Genomic DNA, 17,403 nt, shown 5'->3' with positions numbered 1-17,403 from the left:
CCAGTTTGTTTACGTAGTAATTCATGTTATCGTTTTGTTGTTTTTTTTACTCCCCTTGTGTTAACGGGGGAAAGAGTACTGCCTCTGTGTTTGGAAAAAGCCTGAACTATATATGATCACACAAGGGTTAGGCTAAAAGGACAAGGACTGAGAGGTTCGGTCCCCCGTGTAATTAGAAAATATAATAATCAGTAACATCATTGTGTGCGACAAGCTACCTGTGCTGCCGCTCTTATTGTTATTTAATTTTTATTGTTGTCATGATGGCAACTGTGGATTTTTGTTATGAAAGGTTCTGGACACCTTGAATTCTCTTGTGTTCTTTGGCATGTTCCGCCGCTCATTTTCCAGGCGTCCTCTCTTTTATCCATGCAGGTACACTGGACTTTTCTGATACCCACTCGGACATGTCCTATGTCTTCATCAACGACTCGTCGCAGACCAGCGTGCCTCTGCTGCAGTCCTGCATTGATGGAGACCTGCCGTTCGCCAAGAGGCTCCTGGAAACCGGCTGCGACCCCAACATCCCCGACAACCGAGGCCGCACGGGCCTCGACCTAGCCGCCGCACGGGGGAACGTGGAAATATGTCGCCTCCTGCACAAGTTCGGGCCGATCTGTTGGCTACAGATTACCAAGGCAACACGGCGCTGCACCTGTGCGGTCACGTGGATACTATACAGTTTCTGGTCTCCAACGGGCTGAAGATTGACAATTGAAAATCGAAAAACGGAAATCGGACGGTTTCCCGTTTCCCAATATGCGTTTCTTAAACAAAAATCGGGAAATAAAATACGACCGTAATTCTTTATTTCTAGCGGCGCATCGCGTTGCTGCCCTCTTCAGGCTGTCTGTGTGAGCTTCGAACTCGCCCACAAGTTGATTTAGATGTTTATCTGGCTGCTGCAGTTTAAATAAAAAAATAAATAAAAAATACACACGGTGCAAATGGATTGACAACAGAGGGGCTAGGATTTATTAAGCGTACCCCTACTCCTTTTCACGCACGTTAGCTTTTCTACTACAATCTATGTTTTTTCCCTTTTGTGTTTGAAATTAAACAAAAAATGACTAAATAAAACCTTACTTTTGTTATGTTCTTTGAAATAGCATGGAATAAATTTAGCATTATTTCATATCCCAGGTGTTGGTTAAATGTTTTTTTTTTATTCATTTAATTCATGAACAAACCTTGTCTTAATATGTAATATAAAAAAAGATTTAAATACAAAATGGAAATCCCACCTTTTTTCAACTAACTTTATTGAAAGAGCAAATTCTCTCATTAAGAATGAATATTTTGTTAAAATCACATGTTGCACTTTTTTCCTTTGCTTTTTCATTCACTGCTGAGCCGGATGAGGAGCTGCAGAGCCTCCAGAAAGGACGTAGGGTCGGCACTCGGTGGCAGTAAGGACTCAAACTGGCTGATGCCAAAGCTGGTGACCTGGCAGGCAAGGCTTGAGACAAAGAACCTGGCAACCCCATCTTGTAGACTGAGGAACTCTTGATCCAGCAAATGAGTCAGGCAGCCCTTTATTTTATAGTTGATATTCATCTACAAAGTTGTCAGGGGAATTTCCTAGTAAAAACCTCAGGGAGACAGAATACACAAAGTTTAACACCATTTTATTCCATTATTCTTGAAAGAAGAGAATGTCACAGTACAACCTTTCCAATAAACAAATAAGACATGCAAACATGACAATTACATTTTGTTGGAGCTCAGTTGAATATAATTCCAATTTTAGTTCAACGAACTTAATGGCTCACAGTAAGAAAAACATACAATCCTCCCCCCAACTCCTTTCAATGTAATGGTTCTGAAAGTAAAGAAAAGGGATTTGCATATCACAAATAACCTCTGAGTGCATGTAAACAACAACAAAAGATTTAAATACATGATAAAGTAAAACGTAATTTTTTTTAACAATACCATTCCTGCAAAGCAACATCGAGATTTAATCATCAGAATATTAATTATCAGAGCACGTCAATTTCACAAAGTACCGCTCAGAAAAAGAACAGCAACAAAGAAAACCTACCGATTTTGATGCTGTCTGCAGAAAATGTGTTTTGTGGTGTTGAATCACTTGTAAAGCTGCTCCTGTCCTTTCACTGGCATGTCTTCCTTTAGAAGACACAATCCTGTCCTCTCACTGGCACGTCTTCCTTTAGAAGACACAATCCTGTCCTTTCACTGGCACGTCTTCCTTTAGAAGACACAATCCTGTCATCATCTCAACCATCAATTAAAGCAACACATAAATCAGTAAGATGATGAAAATGACACAAAACTGCATACAGAGCTGCATCAGGTAGTTAATAGTAATAGTATCAAGAAAAACAACACTAATAATACATTTTTACATTTTATTATTATATTTTAACCAAAATACAAAACGGTTTGTTTTTTAGAATGTGTAAATATTATAGTGTAACTAAAAATGAACCCTACTGAATCTCACATTTATAATCATTATTTAGTTTTCAATTTGGATTTTTCTCTCCTGAGAAATATTTCATTTAATGTGATGGCTGAGCTCTGAGGACAATCTGCAAGTGTGCTGCTTCTGACAGTAGGGGGCGCTGTGAGACTGCAGTCAAATCAATGAAAAGACGCGATTTTAATGATGTAATGTATATCATAAATTAATCTCGTACAACGCTGCTCACCTCAGCGGCAGCTGAAGCAGCTTCAGCTTGGAGGTGATGCTCCATCATGTAGGTGGAGAAGCCTGGCTCTGCTGGAGATCCATCTTCAGATATTCCTCCCTGAAACTCTCATTTCACCCGTAGTCATGCCGTTGGGGTCCGTGTCCACTATTACGTTGGCGCAACCGTCCAAAGAAATTTTTTTAAGTTTTTAATCATTAAATTTATACAAGAATATCACCGAGGGGGAAGCCAGACGAGTCTGGATGGTAAAGCAGCGGTAGCAACAGACGAAGAAGAGGGTCGACTTCCGGGTTTTCCGGCAAATCAAACTTGAAATAAAGAATCACGGTCGTATTTTATTTCCCGATTTTTGTTTAAGAAACGCATATTGGGAAACGGGAAACCATATGATTTTCGTTTTTCGATTTTCAATTGTAAAACGAAAAACGGGAGATGAGCTGTCTCCCGTTTTTCGTTTCCCGATATCAAATCGAAAAACGAAAATCGGATGGTTTCCGGTTTTTCGTTCTCCGACATCAAAACGAAAATCGAATGGCCGGAAGGTACACGGACCCTTCTCCTTCAGCCTCTATCTCCAAACCAATAGCGCCATCTGGTGGAGTCAGAAAATAAAGACAGTGGTTGATGAAGCCTTATTTGGCTATCATTACCAAATATGAAACGATACGCCTCCAATTGACCATATATGGTTCCCGGGTTTTTTCCAGACTGTTTTCAGACCTTTCTGATCATGCATATGATCAATCAGCTTGAATCCCAGGAGTTGCCTGTCAGTAGTGACACACTCTGCTCCGAGCTGCAGTACATATACACATGCAAGTAAAAATAGACTCTCCGCTGACCGTACAGGTCCCTGTCCTCCTCCACCCGGGCTGGAAATAGCTCTGCTGGGGCTCTGTTCTGCAGCTGCTGCTGGTTGTCTGCCTGTTTCACCAAGACGGGCCCTGGAATGACAGAGCCCTGAAGATCGTTTTACACTTTTCATGATAGGAGTTTCAATTGGTCCCACATGATCCACTCACTGTTTTGTCTGTGGCTGTTAAATAATCGCTGACAAGCAAAAATATATCACACACATAAAAACAAGTGTGTCTGTAATAGTGAAAGTACTCTGGTAACCTGTTTTAACTTACTCTGGTTACTTTTACACACACACACACACACACACACACACACACACACACACACACACACACACACGGCTCCTCCTCTTACTGCTGCTTGGGTGTATCGCTGCTGTTTGAGCTCAGCTGTTGAACTTGAGGACGTTTCTTCAACATGGCTGACAGAAAGTCTGCGATGAGACGGAGAGAAAGGAAGGAGAGAGAAGTTGTTGAAATGAATAAGGATGTGAAAGAGTTGAAGAAGGAGGAGACGCCGGTGGACGATGGAGGAGCACCAGCTGAGCCTGGTGCTGCAGACGCTGACGAGCAGAACGGAGACCTGCAGGTTGAAGCCCTGGAACTGCCTCCTTTTGAAATAATCGCCGGGTAAGTTTGTTTCACTGCTTCATTCCTCATCCTCTTGCTGGCGCTCAGCGCACTGTTCATCTTGAAATGCTGCTCTCACTGTGCAGGAGATCTGCAGTGACAGGCCTCCCCGCTCTCACTGTACAGGAGATCTGCAGTAACAGGCACCCCCGCTCTCACTGTGCAGGAGATATGCAGTAACAGACCTCCCCTGCTCTCACTCTGCAGGAGAACTGCAGTAACAGGCCTCCCCCGCTCTCACTGTGCAGGATATCTGCAGTGACAGCCCCCCCCCCCCCCCCCTGCTCTCACTGTGCAGGCGATCTGCAGTAACAGGCCTCCCCCGCTCTCACTGTGCAGGATATCTGCAGTGACAGCCCCCCCCCCCCCCCCCCCCCCCCCTGCTCTCACTGTGCAGGCGATCTGCAGTAACAGGCGCCCCCGCTCTCACTGTACAGGAGATCTGCAGTGACAGGCCCCCCTGCTCTCACTGTGCAGGAGATCTGCAGTAACAGGCGCACCCGCTCTCACTGTGCAGGAGATATGCAGTAACAGACCTCCCCTGCTCTCAGTGTGCAGGAGAACTGCAGTAACAGGCCTCCCCCGCTCTCACTGTGCAGGATATCTGCAGTGACAGCCCCCCCCCTGCTCTCACTGTGCAGGAGATCTGCAGTAACAGACCCCCCCTACTTCTCTGCTGCCCCCCTGATTACAGTAGTATCTCTTTAGAATCTATAGAATCTCTTCTTGTTTACTTTCATAGTGTTGAACTAGTATTTATATACTCGAGTATTCGTATATTATATAGTATTTATATAATTTAGTATCTATTCTTTTATGAGTTAGAACTATTTGTTATAACTTCCATTCCTCATAAATATGAAGAAGGTTCTGGAGGCTCCTCTGTTGTTTTCCCTCTTCATTACTGAGTACTTTTGTTTTGATTTTCATTCATTCATTCATTCATTCATTCATTCATTCATTCATTCATTCATTCATTCATTCATTCATTCCACTGCAGCATTGAGAGGCTCGGCCAGGGTCCAGGTGCTCATGGTTTCTATAGCCCCGTTTCCACAGTGCCCCTTGGTGTCGGTACGGGTCAGGTCGGAACCGGTTGTTGTGCGTTTCCACTGACTCAGAACCGTTACCAACCGGTACCATTGGTAACCATTTCTCGCTACCCCTCCACTTGGGGTACTAGGCACAATGTGCCGGATCTGAGGGGGAGGAGCTTCAACACTGCCGTCTGCTCATTGGTCCGTGACAACCGCTGTTCTTCCAGCAAGCAGCCATTTCCAATCAGTTCTTCTGCAGCAATCAGGAAACTTTTTTGAAAATGTCCTCCCGTTATGGCGTCACATCCTGCATGATTACACAACCGTTCATAACCCCACCTACATTTCAAACCGTTCCCCGTGTAATGGAAACGCGGCACTGATACGGGTCTGGTTACGGATAGTCAACCCCCACCTGACCGGCACCGGTACCAAGGGGCACTGTGGAAACGGGGCTTTTGACAACAGTTTGTTTGGATTCCTCAGCTCACTGTGAAACATCCGTCTGGTGGCTTAAGAACAAGGTTCTCGAATGTCAGTGACCTGGATGACATGATGGAGCATTGACCTTCACCAGTATGTCTGTCAGCATTCACCAGTCGGTACCCCCCGTATGTCCACCAGTCGGAGGGTGAATCAGTAAGTGAGAGAAGTGTGTGTGGAGAGAAATACAGTCAAACAGTGAATGCATGTTGAAATCAGGAGATGAGTTAGTTGACCTCTGACCTCTGAGCAGCCGGCGGTACGGACCAGCTGACGGAGGTTACGTTGATACTTTGTGATGCGTTCAGGCTCCATTCGGTAAAACTGTGTACTGGGAGATGATAAGTTCTGACAGCGGTTCAGTGTCGTCTTGTGTCAATGTCAGTCATTTTCAACGCCACTGACTTAAACAATCCTCTTCGATGATGGCCCATGAATGTCACGCCATTAGGGGGCGGTGCCATGGATCTGACGGGGTTGGGCCGTACATTTGAGGGGTTGGGCCATGGTCTGAAGGGGCATGACTGTTGATCTAAGGGGGCGGGGCTGTCCATCTGAGGGGGTTGGGTTGTCGATGTGAGGGCCGGACCACCCCTCTGGTTTTCTCTTATCAAGGTAACTTCAGGATTAACTCTGGTTTTCCATACTGCGACACTGGTTCACTTCTTCCGTGATCAATCACCATGGTAACTGACTCTGAATGTCTAACCTGCGCCGGAGCAGGTTATGTTCTGGATAAGATCACAGTGAGTGTAAAGCGCCGCCTCCTGACCAATCAGATCTCTTGGAAAATGACCCGGCCATTCTTAAATGATGGTGATTGGTGCGCAGGTTCAGCGCTGAGCTGGAGAGGAGAGGAGAAAGTATTTAGAACAATCTTTTTGACATAATAAAATAAATCCTGGTCACTGAAGCTTTGAAGGATGTTTTTGTTCTTGACTTATTCCAAGTCTGTTTCGCTCCAGTAATAATGAGCTTCTTAATAATGCTCACGCTGACGGAACTGCAGAAAGAGGAATTTATGGAACGCAGAACTACTCCTGTCGTCACGGTGATGAATTAATATTCCAGCACGAAACACACTCACATGGATGTCAAATGTTAACTAAAGGAAGAGCAGTGAGGAAGCTCTGCCTGAAACGTTTCTACTGTAATAAAGTGAAACTGAGTGACCACAGTGCCGTACGTTTACATTGTCCCATGAATTAATATGGTAAAATCTCACTAAGTCAGCATTAACAAGTCAGGTATCTGATGCCAGGTTTGCACATACTACTACGTTTGCATCCAAAGACAGGAGGCGGAGATTTGAGTCACAGTTCTTGATGTGGGGTTTTTTTCTCATTGGCTATCATGGCTTCATGCTTCTCGTTACACTGCCCCCTACAGGTGTGGCTGCTCATAGCAGCCCTGAGTCAGGTGGATATGCGGGTCTGTGTAAAGGAAGTTTTTTTTTCGAAACGTGGAGGGGAAATAGCCGTTTTTGTAAAATCCTGGGTAGGCGTAAACATGTTCTGAGAAGGTAGGAAGAAACTCCAGCTCACAGGAAAGTGAGCCAACCTGACGTAATCTCTGCTCAGTGGAACAATTTCCAACGGCACAGTGACAACATGGCGGCAGCGGCCAGTCAGACTCCGCCTCATGGTTTTATATCAGGACCGATGACGACCAGTCACCAGTCAGCAGCAGAATGTCTTCCTCTTTGTTAGAAGTCCTTCATCTGCCTGGTAGTAAAACATTCCTGCTGTGTGTGTGTGTGTGTGTGTGTGTGTGTGTGTGTGTGTGTGTGTGTGTGTGTGTGTGTGTGTGTGTGTGTGTGTGTGTGTGTGTGTGTGTGTGTGTGTGTGTGTGTGTGTGCATTCAGAGACCGAATCGATCCTTTCGCCTTCAAGTTCCAGTTCAAGAATGTGGAGTACTCCTCTGGCCGCAACAAGACCTTCCTGTGTTACCTGGTGGACGACGGCGACGCGGCAGCGGGGCTGCAGCGCGGCTACCTGGAGGACGAGCACGCCGGATCGCATGCTGAAGAGGCCTTCTTCACTCAGTGCCTGTCTCACTGCGACCCCGCCCACAAGTACACCGTCACATGGTACGATCCCGCTCGCAAATACACTGTAACATGGTACGATCCCGCTCGCAAGCACACCCTCACATGGTACGATCCCGCTCGCAAGCACACCCTCACATGGTATGATCCCACTCGCAAATACACCATCACATGGTACGATCCCGCTCGCAAATACACTATCACATGGTACGATCCCGCTCACAAGCACACCCTCACATGGTACGATCCCGCTCGCAAATACACTATCACATGGTACGATCCCGCTCACAAGCACACCCTCACATGGTACGATCCCGCTCGCAAATACACTATCACATGGTACGATCCCGCTCACAAGTACATTCCATCTGGTACGAGCCCACTCGCCTGGTAGACCCCGCCCACGAGAACATGTTACCTGGTACGCAAATGCACCATCACTTGTTATGAACCCGCTTGCAAATACACCGTCACCCGGTACGCACCCCGCCCACCTGGCTCGCTTTTTTAAAACAATTGTGCAACAGAGTTTGATCGGCTTGAACCGGCTAAATAAAAAAGCTTGATGGTTGTAATCATGTGTGAAAAACATTTTGACAATGTTTTCCTCATGAACATTTAAATGGAATAAAATGATGATTGAATTGAAAACGTCTCCAATATACAACCAAAGGACGAGAACAGTCCCGTCTTCATCTTCTAACCAAACCATGTCGTCCCTCCATGACGACTGACGCTGCTCCACTTCAACCATCACTGACATGCTTCTTCCACATTGATCTGATCCGATCTGTCTATTGACGACCCGACCAGGTACGTGTCCAGCAGTCCCTGCACAGCCTGCGCTGCCAAGATGGTTGAATTTCTGAGGTCCTGGAAGAACGTCCGGCTGAGCGTCTTCGCGGCTCGGCTGTTTGAGTGGGAGGAGCCAGAGATCCAGGAGGGGCTGAAGGCTCTGCACGCCGCCGGCTGTAAGCTCCGGGTCATGAAGCCTCTGGACTTCTCCTACACCTGGGAGACCTTCGTGGAGAACCAGGAGGAAGCCCTGCAGCTGTGGGAGGACTGCAAGGAAAACTACGAATATTACCACGACAAGCTGTCTGACATCCTGCAATGACCACAGTAAGTACACACTACGAATACTACCACAACAAGAACACACACTATACCTCTTTTAATTGATGGTGTCTCAGCAACAAAGCAGTTTATTCCTCTTTACTGAGCGTGGCAGCTGACATCAGCAGGACGGCTCCGATAAGCCAGCCAGTGCTGGACAGTAATCAGGAGTACACAGGAGTACACAGGGGAGGATTCTTCTTCTAGAGGACCGTTTGCCAGGTTTGCAGTACTTTTAAGATGAGGATAAAGGATGAATCCTCTTCATGGTAATTCTACTACTATATTTGTTTCTTGTTCTTCAGGAGCCTAAAGCAGGACAAGAAGGTTCAGGTCCGACTGGACAAAGTTACAGTGATGAACATTTTACTTTGGATCGAAAATAGATGAAAGATTATGTTTGTCTGATATCAACCGTCAAACTATCAGAAGGAATTCGGTGCGGAGTGACAAGAGCAGGAAGTGACTTGGCCGGTGCAGAGACTTCCTGTGGGCGGAGTTAATGACTGTTGTCTTCCTGTGGGTGGAGGTCAGGACCAGAACCAGAACCAGAAACCAGTGAAGCTGAGTTTGAGGACCCGAACCAGAACAAGAAACCAGTGAAGCATAGTCTGAGGACCAGAACCAAAACCAAAACCAGAACCAGAACCAGAACCAGAACCAGAACCAGTAAGTTCAGTTTGAGGACTAGGACCAGAACCAGAACCAGAACCAGTGAAGCTAAGTTTGAAGACCCGAACCAGAACCAGCTCCAGAAACCAGTGAAGCACAGTCTGATGACCAAAACCAAAACCAAAACCAGAACCAGAACCAGAACCAGTAAAGCTCAGTTTAAGGACCAGAACCAAAACCAGCTCAGCTTTGTCTGAGGACCAGAACCAGAACCGGTGAAGCTCAGTCTGACGAGCAGAACTAGAACCAGTGGAGCGCTACCACAAGACACAATATTATTTTTTAGTGATGATGAGTTAAAGTTGACTTAATTTTATCAAAACCTTGTCAAAAGTCCCAGAGGAGCAGAATTCAGGTAAAAGTTCTGTGTGATTATTTTCTATCAAATGTTCTATCAACACCCTGCTGGCAGTGCAACATCTCACCAGCAGAGGGAGCCACCAGCCGGCACACGTTCTCCTGGAATTAGGTGTTACTAAATTCAGTGCCGACTGATACCATGTGCTATTACAGTCAGTACTTACTGATACCAGGTGCAACTACAGTCAGTACTTACTGATACCAGGTACTACTTCTACCAGTACTTATTGATACCAGGTGCAACTACAGTCAGTACTTACTGATACCAGGTTCAACTACACTCAGTACTTACTCATGCCAGGTTCTACTGCAGTCATTACTTACAGATACCAGGTGCTACTACAGTCAGTACTTACTGATACCAGGTGCTACTACAGCCAGTCAGTACTTACAGATACCAGGTGTTACTACAGTCAGTACCTACTGATACCAGGTGCGACTACAGTCAGTCCTTACTCATGCCAGGTACTACTACAGTCATTACTTACTGATACCAGGTGCTACTACAATCAGTACATACTGATACCAGGTGCTAATACAATCAGTACTGATAGCAGGTTTATTTGTTTTTTATTTATTTAAAAGGATCCCCATGAGCTGACGCCAAAACGAGAGCTAGTCTTCCTGGGGTCCAGACAGTACATGCAAAACAATCATCACATCTCAATTACTCACAATCTCAAATAACAGAAGAAAAAAACAAAACAAAAACAACAACACTAAAAGCTCTTATTAAAATATAGACAATAAAAAATTGAGAAAAGCAACATACCCTTCTTGTATCACATGACAAAACCTCACTCAATCAAATAATCAAGATTGTATAATGAGAACAAAATACATTCTTCGTCTCTTTTTAAAACCAGTTTTTCCTTTAATATCCCGAACTACAACTGGAAGATTGTTCCAAAGCACAGTTGCCCTATAGAATACTGTCCTCTTCACAGAGTTAGACTCAGGTACAGGTAAAGTGATCTGTCGGCTATTCGCCCCTCTAGTGTAATGTGAATGTGCATTTAAGCAGTAAATTATATTATCATAAAGACATTTAGTCTCTGTGTTAATAATTCTGTGAAAGTATATTAATATCTTATCAGATAGTCTATGCTTGACAATCAGCCAAGCAAGACGTTCATGTGTCTCTACAACACTAGTTCTTGCAGAACAACTAAGAACCAGTCTTGCAGCCTTGTTTTGAGCCACTTGTAATTCTCTCAGAAGACGAGCGATGCAGCAGCCCATACAACTGAACAGTAATCTAAATTACATAAAACCAATGTACAAACAACACGAATAAGTAACTGTGAATTAAGAAACGGTGCACATTTATGCATTAAGGCAACAGCTCTACCCATTTTGGCAACAACTTTGTTGATGTGATCAGACCCAGAAGTCCCAGAAACTGTTTTTACTGGCTGTATAGTTTGACCATTTACTTGTATATTCAATTTCGCATTATGTGATAATCTATACTTGGAACCAAATATTATACTCATTGTTTTTGATATATTTAGAATAAGTTTATTTGTTTTGATCCAGTTAAATAATTTGAGTTGAATTATAGGCAAACATAGTCAATGTAGCCTTACTGAGTACGTACGGGATGTCATTAGTGAAAATTGAAATAACAGAAGTCCGAGGCAGCTTCCTTGAGGGACTCCACAGTCCAGGGACTTACTACAAGATAATGCACCATTAAAATAAACTCTTTGCGACCTCTCAGACAGATAGCTCCTAAACCACTTGATAGCAGAAGAAGCAAAACCATGACTAATAAGTTTGGAATTCAAAACGTCATGGTCGATCACATTGAATGCAGCACTGAAGTCAAGTAATATTGTACCCTCGAGTATTGAGTCATCAATTGATGTTAACCAGCTATCTGACATTTGTGTCATTGCAGTGCAGGTGGAATGACCAGACCTATAAGCATGTTGGAACATTGCAGTTAAATCATTGTGAGAAAAGTAATCTTGCACTTGATCATATACAATATTTTCTAATCCTTTACTCAGAATAGGCAGAATGCTAATAGGCCTCCTATTCCAACCACAGAAAGTTGATTTTGTGTCTTTGGGTAAAGGAATGATCTTTACCCTCCTTCCAAAGCGTTGGACACACTCCACTAATCAGACATCTGTTGACTATGTGCCAGATTGGTTTAGAAATATGTACAGCCAATAATTTCAACAGCCTGCTATCCAAGTTGTCTGTACCAGCAGCCCCACCAATAGTCAAAGGTCACAGTATCATTTCCACCTGCACAACATCAACTTGATGAAATTCAGAATTACACAGTTTATCCTTCATAATACATTTTTTTAATCAGCTCATCGGAGTTGGAATCGGCAGTACAATCCATTTTCTCTGTTTTTCAAGTTTGGAAACATTAACGAAATAATCATTGAAATCATTTGCAGTCTGGGATGGCTTAGTCAAATAAACTCCATTCAATTCAACAAAAGAAGTTCAGGTAGATTGTTTCCCCATGATATCATTGAGTACATTCCACATTCTCTTACTATCTGTACCACTATCAGAGATTCTCTTTTGAAAATATTATTTTCTTTTCCACTCTGTTCACCTTGGTCACATGATTCCTTAAAGTACAACAAAGTTTTCTGTCTTCAAGAGAGCCAGAAGGAACAGCAGCCTTTGTTTGGCCTCGTCCCTTTGAGCCATCAAGCTCTTTGATTCAGTATCAACCCACGGAGCACTTTAGGCTTTAACAGTAAATTTCTTTAACGGGGCATGCTTGTTAACAACTCTCATGAAAAGAACCATGAATAAATTAAGGGAGGTATCCACATCACCAATGGCACATGCCAAATCCCATTTAATGTTATCAGGTTCATTTAGAAAATCTTTAAATGCCCTATAAGTTCTTTTGGTCACCCAGCCAGTCTGGCTCTCTGTTTTCCTCAGTCACTTTGTCTAATATATTACATAAACCATTAAATACTCTATCCTGGCACTATGCGGACAATAACAACAGCCAAGAACTATTGGTTTTCAATATGGAAGTTGTACCTGCAACCATAACACTTCAACGTCATCAACCATTAAGTCGTGTCTCATTTTCACAGGATAATAATTACGTATGCAAACGGCCACGCCACCTCCAAACCTGTTTCGAGCACACAGACACACATCCATATACACAGATACTACACTCGCAAAAAAATTCAAAAAGAACTTTGAAGCTAATGATCAGTTTATCATACTTCAAGCTCGCTTTATCACCTCTCTCTCTGGCAGCGTTCAACTTTCCTCCTCAGTTACACAGCATCAGAGAAATCTTCGTTAATGTTGATCTTAGTGCTCTTTAATTTCTTGGCAGAAGAAAGAATCAGCTCTCTGTCCTTCATGCGAGGAAGTTTGACAACAATTTTTCTGTTGCTACTACAATCAGTACTTACTGATACCATGTACTACTACAGCCAGTAGGTACTTTCAGGGACCAGTCGGCTCAGCATTCTCCACACTGTCACCAGTACCGTGGCACCCGAGTAAAACAGTCAGATCCAGGAAATAAAGTTGTTCTCAAAGCAAAAGAAATTAGTGTTTTAAATCAATAGTTATAGTGTACATAGTGTGTATATAGTAATAGTGTACACAGAGTATGTGGATAGTTATAGTGTATACAGAGTATGTAGATAGTTATTGTGTACACAGAGTACGTAGATAGTAATAGTGTACACAGAGTATGTAGATAGTTATGGTGTACACAGAATATGTTGATAGTTATGGTGTACACAGTCACAGTGTGTAAATAGTTATAGTGTACACAGAGTATGTGGATAGTTATAGTGTACACAGAGTATGTAGATAGTTATGGTGTACACAGTCACAGCATGTAGATAGTTATAGTGTACACAGAGTATGTGGATAGTTATAGTGTACACAGAGTATGTAGATAGTTATGGTGTACACATAATATGTTGATAGTTATGGTGTACACAGTCACAGCATGTAGATAGTTATAGTGTACACAGAGTATGTAGATAGTTATAGTGTACACAGAGTATGTAGATAGTTATAGTGTACACAGAGTAAGTGGATAGTTATAGTGTACACAGAGTATGTAGATGGTTATGGTGTACACAGTCACAGCATGTAGATAGTTATAGTGTACACAGAGTATGTAGATAGTTATAGTGTACACAGTCACAGTGTGTAGTTATTTGTATGTGTGTGTAGTTATTTTATGGTAAACTAGTGTTTTTAAATCCTATATTGGTCTGGAACTGTTTTCTCTAACTGTGATGTTTCTGTGTCCTTCTCTTCCTCTTTCTTTCTCTGTCAACACAGGAACCAAATGGAATCCCAGTAGTCGCCCCACCAGTTGCCCAGCAGTCGCCCCAGCAGTCAGAAGTTGCTGCAGCAGTTAGAAGTCTCCCCAGCAGTCTCCCCAGAAGTCTCCCCAGAAGTCTCCCCAGTAGTCTCCCGAGCAGTCAGAAGTCGTCCCAGCAGTGGCTCCAGCATTTAGAAGTTACCCCAGTAGTCAGAAGTCACGCCAGCATTTAGACGTTTCTCCAGCAGTCAGAATTTTCCCCAGTAGTCAGAAGTTGTCCCAGTAGTCAGAAGTCGTGCCATCTTTTCAAAGTTTTTCCAGCAGTCAGAAGCTTCCCCAGCAGTCAGAAGTTGCCCCAGCAGTCAGAAGTCGCCCCCACAGTCAGAAGTTTGGTCAGCAGTTTGGTCCTCTGCCAACATGAATTTGCTGTCAGATGTTTGATTATCATCTGGTCCTTCTGTGTGGATCAATGAGGTGGAATCTCTTGGTGCTCTGCAGCGCCACATGTGGCTGCAGTAAAGATTCCTGTTCAAAGTCTTGCACACAGAACCATTGATGGTACTGATCAATACATTCACAAATTAAAATGATTGGTTTCGTGTAAAAAGGCTTGATTGTCACGGAGGACTCCTAACCAGCGATTGAAAAACCAAACCAGAGTTGTTCAACAGGCTGGAGGTAAACTGTGGAACAGAGACTTGGTGGAGCGGAGCTGCTGGTTGATCTTCTGAGCCGTTGTGAAGGTTTCCATGGTGACAAGCTCCTCGACCAATCAGCAACAGACGCATGAAGAGCCAGTGATGAAGAGGAAGGAGGAGAAGAGGAAGGTCTTCTGGACTGAGCTGGTTCTCTTTGCGTCATGATGAAGCTCAATGTTGTATAGTATTTATACTCTCAATTGTAAATTCTTCATTACAACTCAGCAGTTACTCAGGTACTCAGTTACTCAGATAGTAACTCACTGATAGTCAGATAGTAACTCAGTTACTCAGATAGTAACTCACTTACTCTGATAGTAGCTCACTGATACTCCGGTAGTAACTCAGAAAGTAACCGATACTCACAGTGCAGGTGACATCACGTCTCTCAGGAAGACCCTCCAGCAGAACGTTTCCATCCTGATTCTTCAGCTGCAAGATACTGAAAAACAAACAAGCAGAGGAAGACGACCTCTGACCTTCTGTACCGCAAATCAAAAATTAATAAATGTTCTGCTGCATCAGTCGAGTCGCCGTCCAGGATGATCGATTTCCTGATCAAAGATTCACCGTCACAAGTTACAATGTTTCTTTATTAACACGGCTGCTTCAGGACAACCGATCAATGTGATTGATTACCCTGCTGGGCGTCAGCTGAGGAGAACCATGGTGAGACCAGCAGCAGCCTGCCAGGACAACCGAACAATCATTGGTTCTACTGCAGTAGAGTGTCATTCTACTGCAGTAGAGTGTCATTCTACTGCTGTAGAGTTTCATTGTCCTGCGGTAGAGTTTAGAGCTGCTGTTTGTTCTACTGCAGTAGAACGGAACTCTACATCAGTTTAGTTTCATTCTATTGCAGTAGAGTTTAGAGCTCCAGTAACGAGCGTGGACGTTCACATCGTCTGGTTTTGTTCAGTCAGTTGAAACGTTCAGATTTCCTGGGAGCAGGGTTACCACAGGTACCTTGAAAAAGAAATGTCATTACTGATTACTAGTAACTACATTAAAAAGGTAACTTAGTTACTTTACTGATTGCTTGCTTTTAAAAGTAACTGTTAGATTACAAGTCACTTTTTAGTTACTTTCAGCAGCTGCCGACAACATCCCCCACATCTCAACAATGTCAATATATCTTTTTACAAAATAAAATTACAAAAATAGTGTTTCATCTCTGCAGTGGTTATTGCCGCAATGATTCAGTGATGATGTTTGTTGGTTCCTATGATTTTATGGTACTTGAACGCACCGTCAGAGCGAGGTGGCCTGTCATTGGCTGGTCAAAGTGCCTGTCTAGTAATCAGGAGGTTCTGCGTTCAAATTCCAGCAGTGCCTCATATCATATCATTTGTAAAAGTGACTGTAGGTCTTTATGTGAACACAAGAGATTCAAGTTTAGTATTCTTACCATAGACGCAAATATGTTTTTTGATTTTATATTAGAATGTTTCAGACTTTTCTGAAATGGGAAGAGTTTTTTGTCGTACATTTATTACCCAGGTAATCTGGTATTAAAGACGTAATCAATGAAGCAGTGTGTCGCTGGTCAAAGCTATTTATTTTCATAGAATCCATTTGGTTTATGGATACGATCTGTGCTTTGTTTTGTTTTGACGTCCATCTACATCTTCTCTCTATATTCTCATCCCTTTTTCATCAGCTGACAGGTGCAGACATCAGAAGAAGTGATGGTGGTATAGTGGAGAGCAGAGCTGCCACCCAAGCAGGGGACCCGTGTTTGATTCAGCTGGTTTCTATTTTCTTTCAGGATTCAACAACCTGCTCTAACATCACTTCTTTCTCAATATGTGATCAGCTCTGACTCTTCCTCATAGGGTGAACTGAACAAGTGCAACTCAGGCCTCTTTCTCATGAGCTTACACACACACACACACACACACACACACACACACACACACACACACACACACACACACACACACACACACACACACACACACACACACACACACACACACACACACACACACACACACACACACACACACACAGGGGCCAAAGGCAGGGTCTCTGATCCTGGGTCATGATCATGTTCTCTAGTCCAAATTAATGTTCACATTATGTGTCCATGGCTCTGTTGTTCTTCACATCATGTGTTCTATTGTTCTTTATATCTTGTGTTCTATTGTCTTGTTGTTGTTCACATCGTGTTCGATTGTTCTCATGAAAATTCACAAACAGAACGTTGTTTTCTCAGGATCAGTCACAATCAGAAAGTTGTTTTCTTATGAACAGTCACAAAAAGAAAGTTGTTTTCTTATGAAAATTCACAAACAGAACGTTATTTTCTCATGATCAGTCACAAAAAGAACGTTGTTTTCTCATGATCAGTCACAAACAGAACATTGTTTTCTTATGAACAGTCACAAAAAGAAAGTTGTTTTCTTATGAACAGTCACAAACAGAAAGTTGTTTTCTCATGAACAGTCACAAACAGAATGATGTTTTATCATGAACAGTCACAAGCAGAACGTTTTCTTTCTCATGAACAGTCACAAACAGAATGA

The 17,403-nt window shown here is 43.3% G+C and overlaps 1 protein-coding gene across 1 annotated transcript; it reads left to right on the top strand.

Annotated features, from left to right (window-relative positions):
- The first annotated feature begins 3,723 nt into the window (after window positions 1–3,723).
- On the top strand, window positions 3,724–16,412 carry apobec2a (apolipoprotein B mRNA editing enzyme, catalytic polypeptide-like 2a). The gene is made up of 4 exons (XM_080461329.1): window positions 3,724–4,168; window positions 7,553–7,777; window positions 8,549–8,857; window positions 14,195–16,412. The coding sequence occupies exons 1-3, from the start codon at window positions 3,957–3,959 to the stop codon at window positions 8,850–8,852; spliced, it is 741 nt and encodes a 246-aa protein (XP_080317455.1). The 5' UTR covers window positions 3,724–3,956; the 3' UTR covers window positions 8,853–8,857; window positions 14,195–16,412.
- Window positions 16,413–17,403: the final 991 nt, after the last annotated feature.

This window comes from Lipophrys pholis, assembly GCF_963383615.2.
Source record: "Lipophrys pholis genome assembly, chromosome: 4".
Classification (NCBI taxonomy): Eukaryota; Metazoa; Chordata; class Actinopteri; order Blenniiformes; family Blenniidae; genus Lipophrys; species Lipophrys pholis.
Note: the sequence above shows the minus strand (reverse complement) of the source record. Positions and strands in the feature narration are given on the sequence as shown.

Excerpts from the sequence above, each read along its gene's own strand:
- apobec2a (XM_080461329.1), top strand. The coding sequence starts at position 3,957 with ATGGCTGACAGAAAGTCTGCGATGAGACGGAGAGAAAGGAAGGAGAGA. Across the intron at positions 4,169-7,552 it reads CCTTTTGAAATAATCGCCGG|AGACCGAATCGATCCTTTCG; the intron begins GTAAGTTTGTTT and ends GTGTGCATTCAG. Across the intron at positions 7,778-8,548 it reads CACAAGTACACCGTCACATG|GTACGTGTCCAGCAGTCCCT; the intron begins GTACGATCCCGC and ends CGACCCGACCAG.